General features: G+C 31.8%; 2 protein-coding genes across 2 annotated transcripts; both read left to right on the forward strand.

The window, feature by feature from the left end:
- Positions 1 to 569: 569 nt before the first annotated feature.
- Positions 570 to 5,172, forward strand: LOC145324062 (uncharacterized). The gene is made up of 6 exons (XM_080166688.1): positions 570 to 733; positions 1,727 to 1,798; positions 2,197 to 2,265; positions 2,970 to 3,049; positions 3,533 to 3,600; positions 4,476 to 5,172. Exons 1-6 carry the CDS (start codon positions 677 to 679, stop codon positions 4,556 to 4,558), a joined length of 429 nt encoding a protein of 142 aa, XP_080022814.1. The 5' UTR covers positions 570 to 676; the 3' UTR covers positions 4,559 to 5,172.
- A 4,487-nt stretch (positions 5,173 to 9,659) lies between these two features.
- On the forward strand, positions 9,660 to 20,074 carry LOC145324063 (uncharacterized). Its single transcript, XM_080166689.1, has 6 exons — positions 9,660 to 9,832; positions 10,950 to 11,027; positions 13,645 to 13,713; positions 18,423 to 18,501; positions 19,013 to 19,081; positions 19,724 to 20,074. Exons 1-6 carry the CDS (start codon positions 9,773 to 9,775, stop codon positions 19,804 to 19,806), a joined length of 438 nt encoding a protein of 145 aa, XP_080022815.1. The 5' UTR covers positions 9,660 to 9,772; the 3' UTR covers positions 19,807 to 20,074.
- Positions 20,075 to 20,510: the final 436 nt, after the last annotated feature.

Below are 20,510 nucleotides of genomic sequence, written 5' to 3' on the forward strand. Positions count from 1 at the left end.
TTAATCGTACCGGTCTTACCCTGGATGAGCCCGTTTATTCTAAAGTGGAACATCTGTCATAATGGCACAAATAGCATACCCAGTAATTATTATGTATCATGTATTGTAACAGTCACACCAACTGTCATATTTTATTATATAGCTAAGTTGCGACTTGGTAAGCACCGCGAAAACCAGCGGTTCAACAACCTCAGCAGAGGTTAAGCCAACCACTCGCCGCTCAGCTGCTCAGTGTTCATAATTGTATTAAACATGTCAGCAAAAAAATATTATGTAGGTGAACAGAGAAGGAGTAAGTTCACTACAGCCCTGAGCTAAGGTCTATAATTATAAATCATTTATTAAAATATCACCTGATAAAGTTATTGTAATATATATGAAAGATTATAACTCTGCAACCTATTTCAGGAAGAAATCATTATTATAAACATGCATTCTCTTTCAGGAAGAAATCATAGTAAACCATGTAACTTTTATCAGTAACCCGCCCTAATTATATGCACCTTAAGGAAATAAATTATTATTATTATTATTATCTTTACTCTAAATTTTACTATCATCTTTTTTTCAGACCATATAATGTAAAACTTTTTTTCCAACAAAAAATCCACCAACCAACCTAAAACTGCTGAACATTTTTTAATCCCCTGAAACCGACCCCAAAAAATCTGCCAAGATGACCTTCTCCATGTCAGAAAATGATAGGACCTTTAAAATGGATATTGAGGGTGAGGTAAGTATTTTTCTCGCATACATTTGAAACAGATTAATATCCGGTGGATTAGAACCGGTTCTCATCCATACGAAATAACAATATGTTTACCATCGTATTATATCCAGTTTTATACAGATATAAAAACTGATTTTAATCTTATTATTTACATTTCATAGCCGCGGAAAGCTGTTAATAAAACGATGCGAGAAATAGCTATTACCTGAATATATAGTTCTTGGAAATTCTGTCTCGCCTCCCATTTATTCTCTTAAATATTGTCTTCGTAGCTTGCCCTTAAAGTTCAGAATCGCAATAAAGATCAATAGTATTTTGCAATGGAAAAATTTTGAATCATTTGAAAATATTTGATTCTACACTTCTAATTATACCAGGAAAAAAACATATATATGTGTACCCCCAATTATGATGAATAAAATTACCCCTTCTTTATATTAAAATTAATGGTGTGAAAGTTTGGTAAGTTCAACAAAGGTTTGGTTAAAATCTCCAATCTTTTAATTGCAACAAATGAGACAACATGTTTATAAACTTTAAGAACCATTATAATATTGTGTAATTTCCCCTTTCTCCTTGATTTTTCTATTTTACAAAGTACCTTGATGTCTGTCCGTCCCCAAACCATTTTCGGGGGAGAGTGAGTACCAAAACATTAGTTTCGACAAAGACCAAAATGTGTTAAAAATCACACATGTGACGTCATAAAATTAAGGGATTAGTCCAACTCTTTTTAAGTGGTTTTCCTTCCACTTCTCCTCTCATCTTCCTCATTATTATGACGTCAGATGGGTGATTTTTAACACACTTTGGTCTTTGTCATTATTTTCTTTCTCTTTTTAAAACTAAGTACAAAAGACCCCCCTCCCCCACAGAGTTCTTACTTTTTTTTCAAAACCAAAATAAGTAAAAATATGTCTTTGAATTCAACCTCCCCCCCCCTCAAGTGTCCCTAGAGGCTTCTAGAGGCGTATACTAAATAAATTGACATATCAGGTAGTAGAGGAGAAAACCCTGCAGCAAATACAAGAAGAAAAGAAGAAAGAAAAAGAGATTCAACAAAGAAATGTAATTAAGAATTTAATTTCACAATATCAATCTTTTAATTATTCTAACAAGAAACAAAGCAAAAGTCAGCAGTTATTTTAAAGGGCCAAGTCGATCACACATTTTTCCCACCTTATTAGAAAATTTATAATGGGAGGGGGGATTTCAAAATATATATTTTTAAGGCCAGATAGGATAGGTTATATTGGGTAATGGATAGCCCCGTAGGCAAGGGCTCTACAGGTATAGGTTGCACATTGTCAGGGTCCCCTTACAAGGGCATATAAAAAAAAACTATTCCCACCTCCTTTATGTTAAATTTATATATCTTCAAATAGTATTTTCAGAAATTCAGAAAGTTATTTTTTATGTCCCTTTTCTCTGTTATCCTATAAACTTTTGAATATTCATATTTTTAGGATGACATAGCTTTGGTTGTTTGTATGATTGTTTTGCTTGGGCTAACTATCTTTTGTGTTGTTTTTAAGGTATGACTCTTGATAGAAAAGCTACTCCATAAACTCATATGTCCGATACAACAATCGATATATGATATATATATGATGGATTTTGCACCATATTTTAATGTTCTCTGATAAAGTGATGCTCGCAGCTGACTAAACCAACAATACCCCACATCCATCCCCTCCAATCCTACATGATAAACGAACTTACCAATAAATAAGGGCAATATTAGCAAGCAAATTTTAACGAGCTTTTTTTACAGCAATATCCAATATCCATTTATACGAGTCACTTTTTCCATGCACTTTTAGAAGCGAAGCTACTCTATAATTACATTTGTATGTCCGTCAGTCAGTCAGTCCGTAACGCTATGGGGAAAATGCAAATTTCTCGGCTGCTATTGAAGAAAGACGGGTGAAATTTTTGGTGAAGATTCCCTGTATCAATAATGAGCATCAACTGTATAATTTACTTTGTCCGTCAGACTGTCGGTTAGGCATAAATATTTTTTATTAATATATTAGAAAGGTTTCGCGATTCTTAATTATTGCACATTTATGAACAGAGCATCTTTTCTATCATTCATTTTGTCTGTTTGTCCTTCCATGAAATTTTAGTGCTTCGCTCCATATGGATTTCGCATCCTTGTTGATATTAAAATGGGATCTTTTTAGGCTCCTGAAATTTCTTGTAAAAAATCCTCAAACCTATATATTTGTATATCTAGGTTACAGTGATAGATCCCCCCATAGATCCAACCATCAGTACGTTCAAACCTCTGCCACAAATGGTCAAATCTAATGAAATGGAAAGAATCATATTATACATTATTTTTCAGTTTTATATATTTTCTTTACAATTTAATTTAGTTAGGGATCTTAGAAGATAAGACAATGGACGATAATTTGATATATCTCCACAATGGCGATATACAAAACTGCTCTTTCTATAGATTAAAACTATTGGTTAAAAAGTTTGGGTATCGCTGGTTTGGAACTAACAAATCATAATTCAATAAAAGTACCCAAAGTTTTTTAGCCAACGAATAAGATAACATGGTTATTTAACATTGGATACCTTGTTAATTCACAGTCCATTGTCTCAGTCTTCCCCCAATTTTTCATGATCTTTACTAGGGTTGGGCCGGCTACTTTTTTGGCCTGATACCGGATACATGGATAATGCTGGATGTTTTCCTCAAATAGGGCTTTTTTGATTAACTATGCATCAAGAAATTTTTGTATATAAGAATGAAAATTTCAAAAGTTTGATATGATTCCTAATTTACCAGTACGCTGGAAATGGTTATCTACCTTGTAATGGCTATGTACCTTGCCAGCCAGAACATATGTCTCCAGGTAAAACTTAAAACTTTGGCACCATCGTTTTTTTTTATAGCACAAGATTAAAATTAGTATAAGACACAAGAGGGAGAAAGGGTTAAATAGCTGTATCTCCCCCATCGCATCAACCTTGTGCAACCTTTCTATTGGATCATTGAAAATCAACCAATGCTATCGCTTATATTTACACGGCCGAGTAGCAGAAAATAATTTAGAAGCTGACGAAAAAGGTCATTGAAAAAGGAAGTGAGGAAGTTGTCTGTGTATATATCTATAAAATAGATCTATTGGATGAAACATGTTTTGGTTTATAAATACTTGAGTTAACCAATAGTAAAATAATGTAAAACCAACCCGGTCATGATATTGGTTAGAAAGTGTACAGGTTTTAGTCAAAAAAGCTTTGGCAGGTTAAATTATATATATCGTGTAAAATTCATCTGATCTTATAATGTGAAGCACATGAGAAAAAACGTATTATACGTCAGCTATGAATAGTTGAATTTCTAGGGATAAAAATTATGTCCTTGAAAAATTTCGTCGCTGTTGTTATTAGAAAGAGTCGTGTATAACAAACATAAATAAATGTGTTTGTCTGCTTGAATTACCTTTTTAAGTTTGATGAATTTTGTGGTAAAATTGACCATCTAGATATAGTATGTCTATTATGTTTTCGTATTAGCTGTTTACCAGGGGTAGCTTTTCTAACAATAAATTCTACAAAAAATCACAAAACCTTTTAAAGTGTTTTATTTAACTGAAGAGAAGTGGGTAAGAAGGGGAGGAAAAAGGGAAGGGGGTTGAGGGGAAATTTTCCATTAGAATTGTTTGTCAGAATATCATTCCCTTTTCACTGGCTGTTTACATGTTTTACAGAATTTTGTTTATAGAAATCAACGCGGAGAGAATTGAGGGTGCCATGCCCTGTCATGACTACAAAGGTCTTGGGGAGGGGCCGGAGGGATGTTTTTAATCAAACAATCAATCATCACATCATAGCAATGTTTACAGGTGGTCATAATATAACAAGGGAATCAAGTGTTGGTAAGCAGGTATTAGGGTTTAGCTGGATATCCGTCCGGATACCCGGCCAGATACCGGGCCGGATACCAGATATTGAAATAATCCGGATACATGATATCCGGCTGATTTCTAATGCCGGATATATATTGTTATCCAACAGATATCCGGTATTATGCCGGATATCGAACGTTTGCAAGATATCCAGCCAAAAAAGTATCCAGCCCAACCCTAGTAGGTATACCTTATAATGAAGGTCAAACAGATGGAAGTGAGAGTTATCTATATCAGTTTTATGATATGCCTTAATTGCTGCAAAAATACTTGAAACATTTTTATTGTTTCAACTTTTCTGATTATTATTATTATTAACTGATTTTGTAATATTTACTCATTTTTTACATAATTTTTCAAATTATACATGTTCTTAATTACTTTATGATCTTATAATCAATTAAAAGGGATAGTTCTCTGATTTTTTTTGCCCAGTTTAACTTAGTAATCATTGAAGTTTAATGAAAGTTAATTTTCATTTTTAATGTGTTTTTTAAGTTACATTTTTGAGTATTAATAAATTTTATTTATATGTAATAAAAAATATTTTGATTATTAGAAATCATTAGAAGTATTGATTAAGTTATTTAATTTTCTTTAGTTTATTTAAAGATATTTTAGTTTTGGCTGTGTCATGCCCAATAAATATTTCTGCGTCAGCAGATCTCATGGGTTACTTTCTAACCTTTACTTAACATAACCTAACCTAAAATAAGCAAGTACATTTTTTCCATACATTTTTCAATTAAAAAAGACAGAGTTTGGTGTTATTTAAAGAATAAATAATAAAAACTATTATAGATGTTGTGCTTGTAATCATAGAGGAAAACAATTAGGATTTCTGCTAGGGTTGGGCCGGATATCCGGCCATTTTCAATATCTGGCTGGATACCGGATATTGAAACTATCTGGATACCAGATATCTGGCTGATTTATAATGCCAGATATCCGGTTATCCGACCGGATATCCGGCAAGCTGCCGGATATCAGGCCATTTTCAATATCCGGCCCAACCCTAATTTCTACCTTTTATTAATTAGATCATCATTGAACTATTCCTTTGCTTGCCTTCTGAGATGGGCGTTTGAAAGATGAATGCCGCGTTTTTTTGACATTTTTTAGACATTGATTGATTGAACGAAGACAGTAGAATTAATATTTTAGCCATTTGTATAATGTCTAATATAGCACTAAAAAGATGCATTAATTAAGATGCAGTAAAAATGGATTGAAGATAATTTGTTTTTCTTCTACGAAGGCTGTACCACAACAAAAGCGAAATAATTAAATAAATAGTTGTATACTCTGTTTAAATTTCGCGAATTAAAAAAACGTGGCATTCATCTTTCAAAAACTCTGCTTATTTCAAAATCTGATTTATGTGCTCAAATTTATTTAACTGATTATGAGTCTTTCATTAAATTTCAGCCCTTTCTATATTATTTCTGTATAAATACTTTATTGACAAGGATGAAAACATCCATAAAAGCAAAGGTTTTAAACTATGATAATGCAATAAATGAAAGTTTTCAATTATAAAGTTACATTAATTAAATTTAAACATAAAAAAGTGTATATTTAGTTTACAGCCTGTTAAATAGGGAAAAAAATCATTGTGGCTCAATACAATACTATTTACCTTCGATGTGATAAAAATTACATGCCTAATGTGATAACAAAAAATCTATATGGATGGACATTTAAATCAGTAGGAAATTCTACAAGATGATTAAAGTCCATCAACAGATTATGACGTCATACGATAGAATAGCCAATGAGAGGCCAGTATACACTGTAATTGACCAATGGTAAAAATTATGCTGGCCTCTCATTGTTTATTTTATCGTATGACGTCATAATCTGTTGAGGGACTTTAATCATCTTCGCAATTCTAACATGTCTGAATATATGACTAAAGGACTTCCGTACTACTATCTATGTACAATCGGAAACACGCTGTAAGTAGAAAAGCTTCACCTTCCAAACTAATGCTCAATTTTAAGATGCTGTGAGTGTTGGTGCAAAAAATATGACGTAACAAAAAAAATTAGCCAATGAGAGGCCACTATAAATTTTACCATTGGTCAATAACGGCCTCTCATTGGCTATTTTTTTTGTTACGTCATATTTTTTGCACCAATACTCACAGCATCAATTTTAATGTTAAAATTTATGTTCAACCGCTCAACCAAAATAATAAAGATTATTCAACTGACTGTGATTTTTCACTGCGTAGAAAAAGAGGTTTTCATCTTAAGGAAAGATGACATAATAAAATTGAAACAGGCTCACAGACGTCCAATTTTGGGGGTCAAACTTTGAAACCCCTTATTTTAACCCCCCCCCCCCTCTTTTAAATTAAAAAGATATAATAGATTTATCCCCTAAATTTTTAAAATTCCCTCAAAATAAAAAAGCTTGGTCGTTCCTGAATAGGGTAACAGGTTTCTTATCGGTTCCTTCTTGGAAGAAAATACGGGGTAATACATATTAACTCAAAACACAGAATTGATGTTTAAAATTCCCTCAAAATGAAAAAGCTTGGTCGTTCCTGAACAGGGTAACAGGTTTCTTATCGGTTCCTTCTTGGAACAAAATGCGGGGAATACATTTTGACTCAAAACACAGAATTGATGGTTAGGCTTTTTAAAGGGTGTTGGCGTTGCAAGGGGCTTGCCAAACATACCACTAGAGTGATCAAACAACTTTTGGGGATAAGTAATCCTAGAGCTGAAAAATCTTTTTCAAAGCAGTGTTTTATTATGTTGTGTAGATATTTTCATGTAGACATATCTAGTAGTATTTCTCATTTATTTGTTAAAATTTCATTCTATGAATGAGTTTTTGCCTATAGAAAGACTGTAGACTTTTTGGTTTATTTGTAGATTATTGTTTTTCGACAAACGGACAAAAAAAACCTTAATTTGTTGGGCCTAATAATGTTCAAATTTACTCATCTGCCATATTGGCAATTTTTTACAACTTTTCTCTTTTCTTAAAAAATATTTCTGATTTTTCAATTTCTTTTAATTTTATTATTACAAACACATTTACTGTTTATTGAATATTACCATGGGGTTGGCTGGTTTTAATCTCCGGCCGGATACCGGATATTAAAACTATCCGTCTTATTTCTAATGCCAGATATACGGTTATCCGGCCGAATATAGGGTAATTTGCCGGATATCAAACTTTGGCCAGATATAAGGTTGGAACCAGATAGCCGGCATTAGAAATCAGCCGGATATCCGGTATCTGGCATTATAAATCAGCCGGATATCCGGTATTCTGCATTAGAAATCAGCCGGATATCCGGTATCTGGCCAAAAAAGTATTCGGCCCAACCCTATACATTACACATACTTTCTTCCTTTTATACTGTGATTAAATATGATTTAATTGGGCTACCATATTATTTTATTTTTTTTTTGAAAATTGTGTTTCTTTTATTACAGGGTATAGCAAGCATTTTATCTTTTTTTTTAGAACAAAATCTTTTCAACTTGTCCAGACACCTTTTACGAACCTAAAATTTATTTGATTTATGATAAACTAGTGGATATGCTCTAGAGGCCTCTTGTGGAACATATTTTTTTCTTGTAAATATAAGTTAGGATAATTTTACCAAAAATTATCCAAAAGGCCGCTAGGCGGCACTAGTTTTGTTCAACATGGCTATTCTTTATGGAAGGTGGTAGTACCCTCTCCAAAAAGAGTTTTAAACGTGCCCATCACCATTATGGATCTACAATGTAAAGGAGGACCGTATTGGTTCAACGGTCAGACAGACAGACACACATAAATCATGTTACTTTCTTGGAAGAATTAAAATGCTTGCCACTTTCTGTATAATCTATTAATTAATGTTTAATTTGTTCATATTTTGGTATTTTAATGATCTTGATATGATAACAAATGCTTCCATTATTTTTTTAAATGCAAATAAAACTGGTGGATTCTTAAAAACTTTTTGGCTTACTGCCTCACTAAAATCAGTGAGGCTCGCTAAAAATTAGGTGGGGATAATTTTACATCACTGCGGGCCTCTCTGATTTTAGTGAGCCAGTGAGCCAAAAAACGTTTTATAGGAATCCACCTGTGCATAAAAATAGAAAATTAAGCATAAATATTCCAATATTTTTTCAACTACTGATACAAAGCAAATATAAAAAATGCAATTGCTTAAAAACTTAATTGTTAATAATTTTTAAAAATTAATCATTACAATTGTTTTTAAGATATATTATGAAAAATAAATTTATGTTTCACTTCAATTGTACATATGTAATTTAAGATTGCCAATTTGTTAAGCTTTCATTCCTTTTTTTATATACCAAAATAACTAGTTACAGCATATGTAAGTTAAAAAGGATAAAAAGTATATTTGCTTCATTAAAGGTTGCAATTAAATGTAATATAAACAAGAATGCCAGTATCCATAAAAGCGAAGCTCAGAAGTGATCATACTGACATTTTTAGGACTTACTTAAAGAGATGACTTGCTTATTACATTGTACCTTGTTGTAATATGAATCAGTATTCCTAATCAGATGAATTGGATATTTTTTTTTAAAGTAAAAATTCAGCATGTTTTTAAAGGACATAAGGACTTTTTGGTAACGATTATAGAGTTGCTGCGCTTTCTAAGTCGTACCTAACTGTTATAGGAATCATTCTCAATATTTGAAATCGACAGGACAATTCTAACCTGTATAGATTAACGAAAAAAGCTAACCATTACAGATAGACGGACCGAACCTAATTATAAAAAGCTTCGCTTTTAAAAAAAGTCATGAAAATGGTGTTATCGATCCAAGTTGACTTATATTTGCTGTAAATGTTTAGTTCAAACGCACAATTAGATTATAGAACTGATGTTTTTTCTGTACATAAAAATTAATGCATAATAAGTTAAATCACATAACAGGCATGTCTATCTACTAAGGTAAAACACCTACCTATTATGTGATTTCAACGATAATCATAATCACAAATATTTCAGAGTAAAAATGCTTACTTAAAATAGCAACTCAGGGTTGATAAAAAAAACACCAAATTAACATACTTTTAATTTTTATTCAACTGAAAAAAATAGAAACGCAATCCATCAAAAATGACGTTCTCAATGTCAGAAAATCATTCCAAAACCTACAAGGTTGATGTGGAAGGACAGGTAAATTATTTTCCAGTATGTCAATTTGAAACCGATAAATATCCACTAGATTAGAACCGGTTCTCAGGCATACTGAAAATCATATTTAGCATCGTATAACTGACACTTGTCTACTAATATTAAAATAAAAATCTTAAAACCAATTTTGTGGATCCCTAGAGCAACCAAACTGGTTTGAATTAGGGTTGGGCCGGATATCCGTCCATTTTCAATATACGGCCGGCTACCTGATATTAAAACTATCCGGATACCGGGTATCCGGCTGATTTTTAATGTCGGATATCAGTGATTACAGATATCTGGGCGGAACCGGATATCCGGCATTATAAATCAGCCGGATATCCAGTATCCGGCAAAAAAAAGTGTCCGGCCCAACCCTAGTTTAAATCTTTTTAATTTTAATACCCGCGGAAAACTGTCTAAACAGCGATGCGATAAATAAATGTTACATAATTTATGTTCTTTAGATTTTAACAAAGCGTTTGACATTATAATAACATATAAATATGCATTCATCTCCATCCATTAATATTAAGTTTTTTTCTTAAAATGCTGCACCTACTGTTGTAAGCTGCCAAATTGTTAATTCATGGTCATCTGGAACCGGCAACTGCTTATTATTAGTTCGCCTCGGCCATATTCAAATTTTGTTACAATTTCCCAACATTTTTTAATATTCAAAAACAAAAGACAAAGACGTTAAAAAAATCAGCATGTGTCATCATAAAAATGAGGGATTATCCATTTCTTTTTTCGTGGTTTTCTTTCCTACTCCTCCTTGTCCTCATCCCTCATTTTTATGACTTCAGAATTTTGACTTTGTCCCCTCACCAAAAGTGTTAATTGCTGCTGCGACCTCATAATTTCCCAGCTTGGATATGACACTACATTTGCAGGTGCTTCGACGGCTATCAAGCCCATATGGATCTATTTGTTACTAGCGGATACGCCCCTTAGAGGCCTCTAGGGGCACTTGAGGAGAGTTTGATTTTATAACCTAATTTTTAAATATAGATTAAAAAAGAAAAAGTGAAAATAATGTAACATTCACACACAGACAGACAGACATCCTGTTACTGTATTATAAAGATTTTCCTATTTTTTTTTGTTAAATTAGGAGGAGGAGATCCAAACCAAATCTCTAAAAGAATTGGAGGAGGAAAAGAAGCGGGAAAAGGAAATACAGCAGAGAAATGTATGTTCTATACTTGAGGTCAATCTATTCTTTAATTAACTACGTCTGTACGTCAAATATATTGTTTATGAAAAACATATGTCTTTACCTGTAAAAGGTAGAATGATCGATCAGCTTTTCATTCAAAGAACAACTTTATTATTGCAATGGGCATGTTTTAATCCATTAAAGGTATGGTTGGTTAAATTAACTCCCCCAATAAGATATAAGAAACGCCCCCCTTCCCCTCTAAAAACGACAAAGACGAATCTGTGTTCCTAAAGGGATAGTTGCATGAAGTGCATTTCAGAAAACTGATTTAAAGCAAAAGTTACAACTTACAAAAGTATACCATCTAACATATATAATTTTCTTTAACAATAAATAACAATAAAATACGTACCACTAAATAGTCATTATGCTGTTTTTTTTTGGAAAACAGGACAGCCATTTAAGTTGTTTATATCCAAAAAATATGATTTTTAAGTCTTGATATTTTTAAAACTACCTGGTAGAAAATATAAACTCTTTCAAATATATGTTCTATAGATGTAGTTTAAACCATTGAACAGAAAAAAATATGCAGTTCACTAAATTCAAGGTTAAATTCACTTCGTGCAACTACCCTTTTAATCTTCTAACATATTTTAGTGATTTAATTTAATTGTTCTTTAATACTAATAAAACTATATTTTAGGCATTACTTAGGTAAATTTACTTGGAGTTATGAGTATAAACAGCTTAGTCATACTAGAAAGAATTAGGTATACAAAGTCTAAAAAGCAAAAACTCTTAACTTTTTTTCAAAAAAATAATTTGAAACAAATCATTTAAAGCGAAGCTTTTAAATTTTTTTAAGTGTGCCCGTCATCTTAAAGTAAAAGAATAGAGGGGGAAGAGGTTAGATAATTGTATGTTCCCACCCCTTGGGTCAAGAGTTGCTAACAAAGAGCATAAAGCAATTTGCTTGCAGACGAAAAAGGTTCCCAATTTTGGATCCAGGTAGTGCTGGCATACACATAGTCTGACATATACTAAAGTTTAGCTTTATTTTTCGTGCTTGTTTAGACTTTGTGTCCCTAAATCTATTTTTTAGATGAATTAAACCATTAGTTACTGGATCATTAGTTCTATAGTTAAAACAAGGATGACAAAATCCATAAGAAGCGAAGCTCTAAAACTAAGAATGGACATCCGGAATAAACTTCAGAGCAGTGAAATACAAAATAGAAATTAAATAATATAAATCACGAAACCTTTTATGATTAATAATGTTGAAATCTCAAAATCGAATTAGCACCACAACCGATAAGTTAATGAAACTTTGTGGAAATATGAAAATGTAAACTTATTCAATCTCTGAAAATTTTAGCCCTCTATCAGGACTAAGATGAAAAAGACCTTATAGATGTATGCACAATTCAAACTTATTTAAACCCTGAAAATTTTAGACTTCTATCTTGAATAGGACTCGAGAAAATCATGAAAACTTAAAAGTCTAGCACCTCAATTGATTGACATATCTTGATGATGAAACTTAGTGAAAATATGAAGGATGGGAACTTATTTAATTCCTGAAAATTTCAGGCGTCTATCCTAAAAAGGAGCCGAGAAAATCACGTTTTCCCAAAAACGTTTCAGACGGACAGACTGACGGACAAAGTGAATTATAGAGTAGCTTCGCTACTAAAAACACACAATCGTTATTATTTTTGTATGAAACGTAAAACAAAAAATTTGCTTTCACCCTTAGTTCAAGCTAATAAAAATTGTATCAAAGCTTTCTTTAAAAATCAAAATTATTGAAGTTCATTTGAAACGATTATTATAAGGTCAAAAATTAATTTTTGAATCTGAAAAGTATTTTATACTGATTTTGCACGATTTTTTTAAGAAAACTTCCAATTAAACATTTCATCCCAAATTTACAAGTTAATTTTCGTTATTTTGGAGTTAGGCAGTTATGAGACCTGTAATCCATTTTAATTCTGTCCAAAGGCCGATTTAATATAAAGATCTGCAATTCTGGTAACAAGAAGATAAAGATTTTTTTTATTTTAATAACATAAATGTTTTTTTTTATATTCCTGAAAACGGTACATAGTTATTTATTGATCTGGTATCCAAGTATCTAGTATACATTTAGAAACACCATCGGAAATTTAGATATTTTCTTTACCTTAAAAATATGCAAGTTGCCAGAATTGCAGATTCTCTATTTAAAAATTGGCCAAAGTTAATTTTAATATCTGTCATATAAATATTTATTTAGAACATGTTATTTTTTGTCATTGTTTATTGACTATCTTTCTCCTTCTATGGATGCATTTCATTTAAAACAACAAATTTTAAATATTAATTCCAATGCTTATTAGAGAATATGATGAAACCTAATTTAAATTTTTGCAGATTCTATATAAATACATTTTACATATTTGATGGCTTTTTTGAATTATAAACTTCTAGATATAGCAGAAAATCTTTATAGCAGCATTAAAAAAAAACTATATGAAAGGGAAAGATACTCATTTTAAATCTCATTTTTAATCAGGATAGTACCATAAATATTTCATAAGTTAGCTATAAGGACCTTTAATTGCATAACCTTTATTATTAAACCCTTTGCTTAATGGTTTAGGATGATATAGCCTTGGTTGTATGTATGATAACACTGCTTGGTCTCACCATTTTCTGTGTTCTCTTTAAGGTAAAAGATTATGGGATAATGGAAAGAAAACGAAGTAGCGAGTTTTGTCGTACTTTCACAGTAGCGTCTGAAAGGTTAGGTTAGGTAAATGTTAATGATTGCCCCGGCGGTGGTTTAGGAAATTTGTCCCGCTGGGACTAGAAATCCGGGAAAAAAGCTACTGTGAAAATATGACGAAACTCGCTACTTTGTTTTCTTTCCATTCTTGTTTTCTATGAACATGAAAAGCGTGTTCTATCCAAAACTAATATAATAATAATCTTGTAGATACGCAATACTGTGCCCCTAGCATCTAGTAGGAATTAAAAAGGATAAAATCAACCGAAGAAAAAGGTTCCCATAATTGAAAACTAAAAATATTTCTATGAATATGAATATTAGCTTCGAATATCTTTTATGAAGATACTTGGAGATATTGTTTACTACTTATTTATTAAAAATATAGAGAACTGGTGAATTTAATTATTGCTTTGTTACCTACTTAATTTAGCAACCTTTGTCTGTATGTGACAGATAGTGACATGTGGGATCATCTTTAAGCCAACTTACAATTTTTTTTACATAAAAAACACTTATTTTTAAAAGAACAAGGATGACAACAATTATAAAAGCGAAGCACTGAAACGGTAGGACAAACGGACATGAACACTTATATAGTGTCAGAACTGAATAATCAGAATATATAAGTATAAAAGTGGAAGCAAAAAAATTGTAAGTAAATTTGTTGAAAACTGCTTTATACAGGATAATGTTTATGGACATACTTACATATAGGACTTGATTATAGAGTTGCTTTGCTTATAACATTATACTTTGTTGTCCCAGGAAACAATATACCAAAAATCAGATCAATTAGATCACATAAAAATTTGTTGTTAAAGAGTAAAAAAAATCTACATGTTTATAATGGACGTACGGACATTCTGGTACGAATTATAGAGTTGCTACGCTTTCTAAATCGTACCTAACTACTAAAGGAATCACCATGCAAAGTTTGAAATTAATAGGATAATTCTAACATGCCTAAATTAACGAATAAAAGCTAACTATCTCGGACGGACGTACGGACGGACCGACCCTCATTATAGAAAAGCTTCGCTTTTAAAAACAAGGATGACAACATCCATAAAAGCGAAGCACTGGAACGGTAGGACAAACGGACATTAACACTTGTATAGTGTCTGAACTGAATAATCAGAATATAAAAGTATCGAAAGAGTCGAATCAAAATTGTAAGTAAATTTGTTGAAAAACTGCTTGATACAGGATAATGTTTTGGACATACTTACATTTTTAGGACTTGATTATAGAGTTGCTTCGCTTATACTATTGTTCTTTGTTGTCCCAGTAATCAATATACCAAAAATCAGATCAAACGGATAATTAGATCACATAAAAATTTGTTGTTAAAAAAGTAGAAAAATCAACATGTTTAAAATGGACATACGGACATTCTGGTAATGATTATAGAGTTGCTACGCTTTCTAAATCGTACCTAACTACTACAGGAATCATCATGCAAAGTTTGAAATCCATAGGACAATTCTAACATGCCTAAATTAACGAATAAAAGCTATCTATCTCGGACGGACGTACGGACGGACTGACCCTAATTATAGAAAAGCTTCGCTTTTAAAAACAAAAATGTAGGGAATGAAAAACAGTAAAAAGGATGAGAAAATAATCCTATGTGATTCTAGTTTAATAGTCTAAAATGTTTCAGGAAGGGAAAAGACATTGGCTATTAAAATATATTCAACCCTGTCTTCTCCTCTAAAATAAATAAAGAATAATTAAAATTTTATATTGTCCTTTATATTAGACCAAATTTTCATGTTCTGTATTAAAGTGAAACTGGCAGCGGGCTAAAATCATGATTACCTTTTCCACCCCATCTAACACAAACCTTTCCTTCCTACTGGATGAACAAACTAACCAATAAAAGAGTTTTTAATTTTCCCATTTCATAATATCTATGTACATTGGGCTGGCATTGGTTTTTATTAATCCGTCTGTTTTTTTTTTTTAATAGTCTATTTTGATAAGGTTTAGTGAATGTATACCCTAACATACTATACTAAGAGCCGTTTTTTATAATAGTTGTACCATCCCTAACATTCAAAACTTGTATAGGTTTCGTGATGAGGTTGCATCATTTTAATAGAATTGTTGGTCAGACAGACCTTCCCTTGTCCCTGGCTTGCATATGTTTTACATTTTTCCTGGTGTTGTAATATATGTAGTATTTATTTTAAGCATCGAAGCTATTCAATAACTTGGAGTTAGTCTATAACGGATAGCTCTCAACTTGAATAAAAACCGTTCACCCCAGGAGTCTTCATGAATAAGACAATGGACGATGAATTAAAAATATACACAATTAGGATAAACAAAATTACCTCTTCTTTAAATTATTTGTTGAAAAGTTAAAACACTAATAATCTAATTAAAATCTAGGTACCCAAAGGAATAAGATAACGGGAGTATAAGCATTGGGTACCGCTATAGTTTACAATCCAATGTTCTTTTTGATTCCTGTAGTAAAAAAGAATGAACAGAAAACCGTATCAAGGCCAATTTGTTGAAAATTTTGTTTTTTGACTCAAAAAAGTTAGCTCATTAGCTGCAGTTATTTATTTTCCAAAGGTAGTTTATTAGCTGTATGTTTAAAATAAAAATTGATTTGGCAACAAGTATGCTGTATATATCACACTAGCGGCTATGCCCCCTAGACGCCTCTAGTGGCACTGTAAATATTTGTCTTTTAATTCAAAAATCTAATTTGAGAAATAATTTGTCTATGTTGCGTTCAAGTATCTATGCAAATTTTTTGGGGACCTTTCTTGGGAGGCTGGTGGTACCCTCCCCCTAAATAGTTATAAACCTTCCCAGGACCTCTGAGAAGAAGAGCCAGATCGGTTCAGCGGTCAGCGAGATCCTTCGGTACATACAAACATACATCCTGTTACTTTATTAAAAGAATATTTATTTATACTTATGCAAGTAAGGAAATCCTAAGTAAACAAATAAGTAAATTATGTTTCGATGTATATAATATCCTTTACAGTGTAACATCTCTTCCACATTAAGAAATCATATTATCAATTATCATTTATATATATTATCATCCTCACTCCCTCACTAATTTCTGGGAGGTATTTTTTTAGGGCGATTTTCTAGAAAAGGTTTGTGGTACCCTCCCCGAAAATAGCCTTATCTGGGAATCTTGGACAAAGTAGCTTCGGACAAAGTAGCTTCATGACAAAGTAGCTTCAGGACAAAGTAGCTTCCGGACAAAGTAGCTTCCTAAGGAAAGTAGCTACCATTGTTAATAAAGGTCATGGCCGCAGCGCTCGGCCCTCTGTCCTGTCTAAATAAATGTCCTGAGGCTAACATAGGTAAGGTTAGGTTATAGGCTAGGGGTCCTAGCGCTGCGGCCATGACCTTTATTACTATTGGAGACTATTTTTCTAAGGAGGCTAATTTTCTTAAGTAAATGTCCTGAAGCTATTTTGTCCTGAAGCTACTTTGTCCGAAGCTACTTTGTCCAAGTTTCTTATCTGGACCTATGTGGATATTTACTGTAAAGGGAAACCATATCGGTTCAGTAATCCTTTGTTAGAAACACACACACACACACACACACACACACAAACACCAACCCAAACATCCTGTTACTTTTTTATTAGGATATGTATATTGTGTTAGTGATAGCACACACGATCTTTTATATACATATTGGTCAGAGAATGAATATACATTACAGAGCACAAACAGTTATCAGTTTGTACATTTTATTCATTTTTCGTACATTTACTTGAACTACACTATCAAAAGCAGCCTTAAACTCTAGTCTGGGAGGGGGCTATCAGCGTCAGAGTGGATTATTGCAGACCATCCGTGCTAATTGGCTAATCCAATTGTATGACGAACAGAACAAATTATTATGACCCTACATTGGTCATTTGATATGATGTTGATATATCATGTTTTATACAAATATGACTTATTATTGATATTATATTTTTTCTTTTTATGTAAAAAAACATAAAATATATCATTATATAAGAATGCATGATTGATATAATATTCCTACATAAGAATTCAATTCAATATTCCTCTATTCTAATATATTTATTATATATCATTATCTAGGTAATAGACCCACCAGTAGATCCTACTATTGGTACTTTTACTCCTCTATTCTAATACATCTATTATATATTTAGGTAATGTTAATAGACCCACCAGTAGATCATACTATTAGTACTTTTACTCCTCTATTCTAATATATCTATTATATATTTAGGTAATGTTAATAGACCCACCAGTAGATCATACTATTAGTACTTTTACTCCTCTATTCTAATATATTAATTATATATTTAGGTAATGTTAATAGACCCACCAGTAGATCCTACTATTAGTACTTTTACTCCTCTATTCTAATATATCTATTATATATTTAGGTAATGTTAATAGACCCACTAGTACATCCTACTATTAGTACTTTGACTCCTCTATTCTAATATATCTATTATATATTTAGGTAATGTTAATAGACCCACCAGTAGATCCTACTATAAGCACTTTTACTCCTCTATTCTAATATATCAATTATATATTTAGGTAATATTAATAGACCCACTAGTAGATCCTACTATAAGTACTTTTACTCCTCTATTCTAATATATTTATTATATATTTAGGTAATGTTAATAGACCCACCAGTAGATCCTACTATAAGCACTTTTGCCCCACTACCTCAAATGATTTCGTCCAATGAAAAGGAAAACAACTATTATTAATTTAAAGATTCAAAGGCTAATATTTTTACAGAAGGCACAGCAATAAACAGATAAAAAAATTGTTAAAAAAGGTAAAAATAAGGATGACCCCATCCATAAAAGTAAAGCATTCAAATCAGACTATAGGATAAACGAACATTAACAGTTGTAGTGTGTCAGAAAAATATTTATTACTGAGTCTTATTAAATTGTATGAAAATTTGTCGCAAAATTGATTAAATACAGGCTACTGTTTAAGGAAATACTTTTATTTTTAGGACTCTCTTCGAATACTTTTAGGTACAACAAGACGGACAACATTATGAGAACTTTGCTATAAAGTAGCTTTGCTCCTCAAAATGTCTAATATTCATTTATAAATGCTACTTTGTATTATAGATTAATCTTATCATTTTAAAGCAAATAGGTTTAATTTGAGGTTTCGTGATTTTTTCTTTGTTGAATTATAAAAATTCGTGGATTTTCCAAAATTATGGTTGTTTGTATATGATAGTACACTGGTAATGGATATCTTCCATGCAACGGTTATGTTCCTTGTCAGCCAGAGTTCATGTCTCCAGGCAGGTTTTAGCAGTTTTTTTATACTAAGTTATAATTAATCAGATTATTTTTTTTATTAAAAACTGGTAGAAAATTTGACGTCATAAAATTGTCAAGTAAGGCATCGAAACCGATTGATATCAACTGGATTAAAACGAGTTTAGCTATACTGATAAATCATGTATGGCATCGTATTACAGACAATTTTCCACGAATATCAAAATGAGAATCATGAAATTATTACCAGTTTTTATTATCTCTGGCCTTCGGACCTTTGGGTCTAACAAAACTGGAATTATTCCTATAATATTTACTTTACTATCCGCGGAAATACGATGCGATAGATAAATATACTTTTTATGTTTGGGCCGGATATCCGGCCTTTTTAGATATCTGACCGGATACCGGATATTGAACTATCCGGATACCGTATATCCGGCTGATTTTTTATGCCTGATATCCGGCCGAATATCCGGTAATTTGACAGATATAGGGCCATTTTAAATATTCGGCCAGATACCGGATATCCGGCATCACAAATCGGCCGGATATATACAGTATCCGGTATCCGGCCAAAAAAAGTATCCGGCCCAACCCGAGTCCTTTTATTACATTTCTACTAAAGATAAGCAATTACAAATGCTAAAACCTAATGATGATAGAAAACAATGCAGTGCGGATTGACGGGGCAATGCCTTGCCATGATTACAAGGGCAAGGGTGCCGGACCTGAAGGATGCTTCTAAATGGAATTAATGGAATACAAACAAAAGAATGATTGCATCCAATAGTAGCGAACCTAAAGCACATGAAAGTGTCATGTGTGACGTCATAAAAATACGTCTAACAAAGGAGGGATGAGAGGATGTGTGGGATAGGTAACCCCTAAAAAAATGATGGATAATAAACGTATTTTTATGACGTCACACATGACAATCTCTAGTGCTTTAACGAGCCTATTTCAAGATTTAGTCTAGAAAAAGCAGCATGACCAAAAAAAGAATTTTAGAGGAATATTTACCGGCTAATAGCCGAAAATAGATTACTTATAGAGTAGCTTCGCTACTTAAATCTATTGAATCTAGTATATTATAATTAGATGAAAAAAATGTCTATACAAAAAAGTATTCTATACAAAAAAGTATTCTCTAGTATTTTTAACTTTATAATGAAACATTTTTTAATTAACAGGACGAATATTTGTATCTGCTTTTCAATTCTATTTAATAACAAATCATAGCAACTTTTTAAAATGTAAAATAAATCGCGAAACCTTTTATAATTAAAATGCCTTTTTTTAAAAATTCATAAATAAAACCTTTTTATAGCTTCAAACTTTTATAAACGTAATTTAAAAACATCCCTATAATCTTACACAATTTTCTAGTTGTAAATGTAAAATTCATAACTTTTTTTATTGTAACTATTTTTGCGAATTGCAATGGAAAAA

The sequence above is a fragment of the Acartia tonsa genome, chromosome 7 (assembly GCF_053477335.1).
Source record: "Acartia tonsa isolate MP-2025a chromosome 7, ASM5347733v1, whole genome shotgun sequence".
Classification (NCBI taxonomy): Eukaryota; Metazoa; Arthropoda; class Copepoda; order Calanoida; family Acartiidae; genus Acartia; species Acartia tonsa.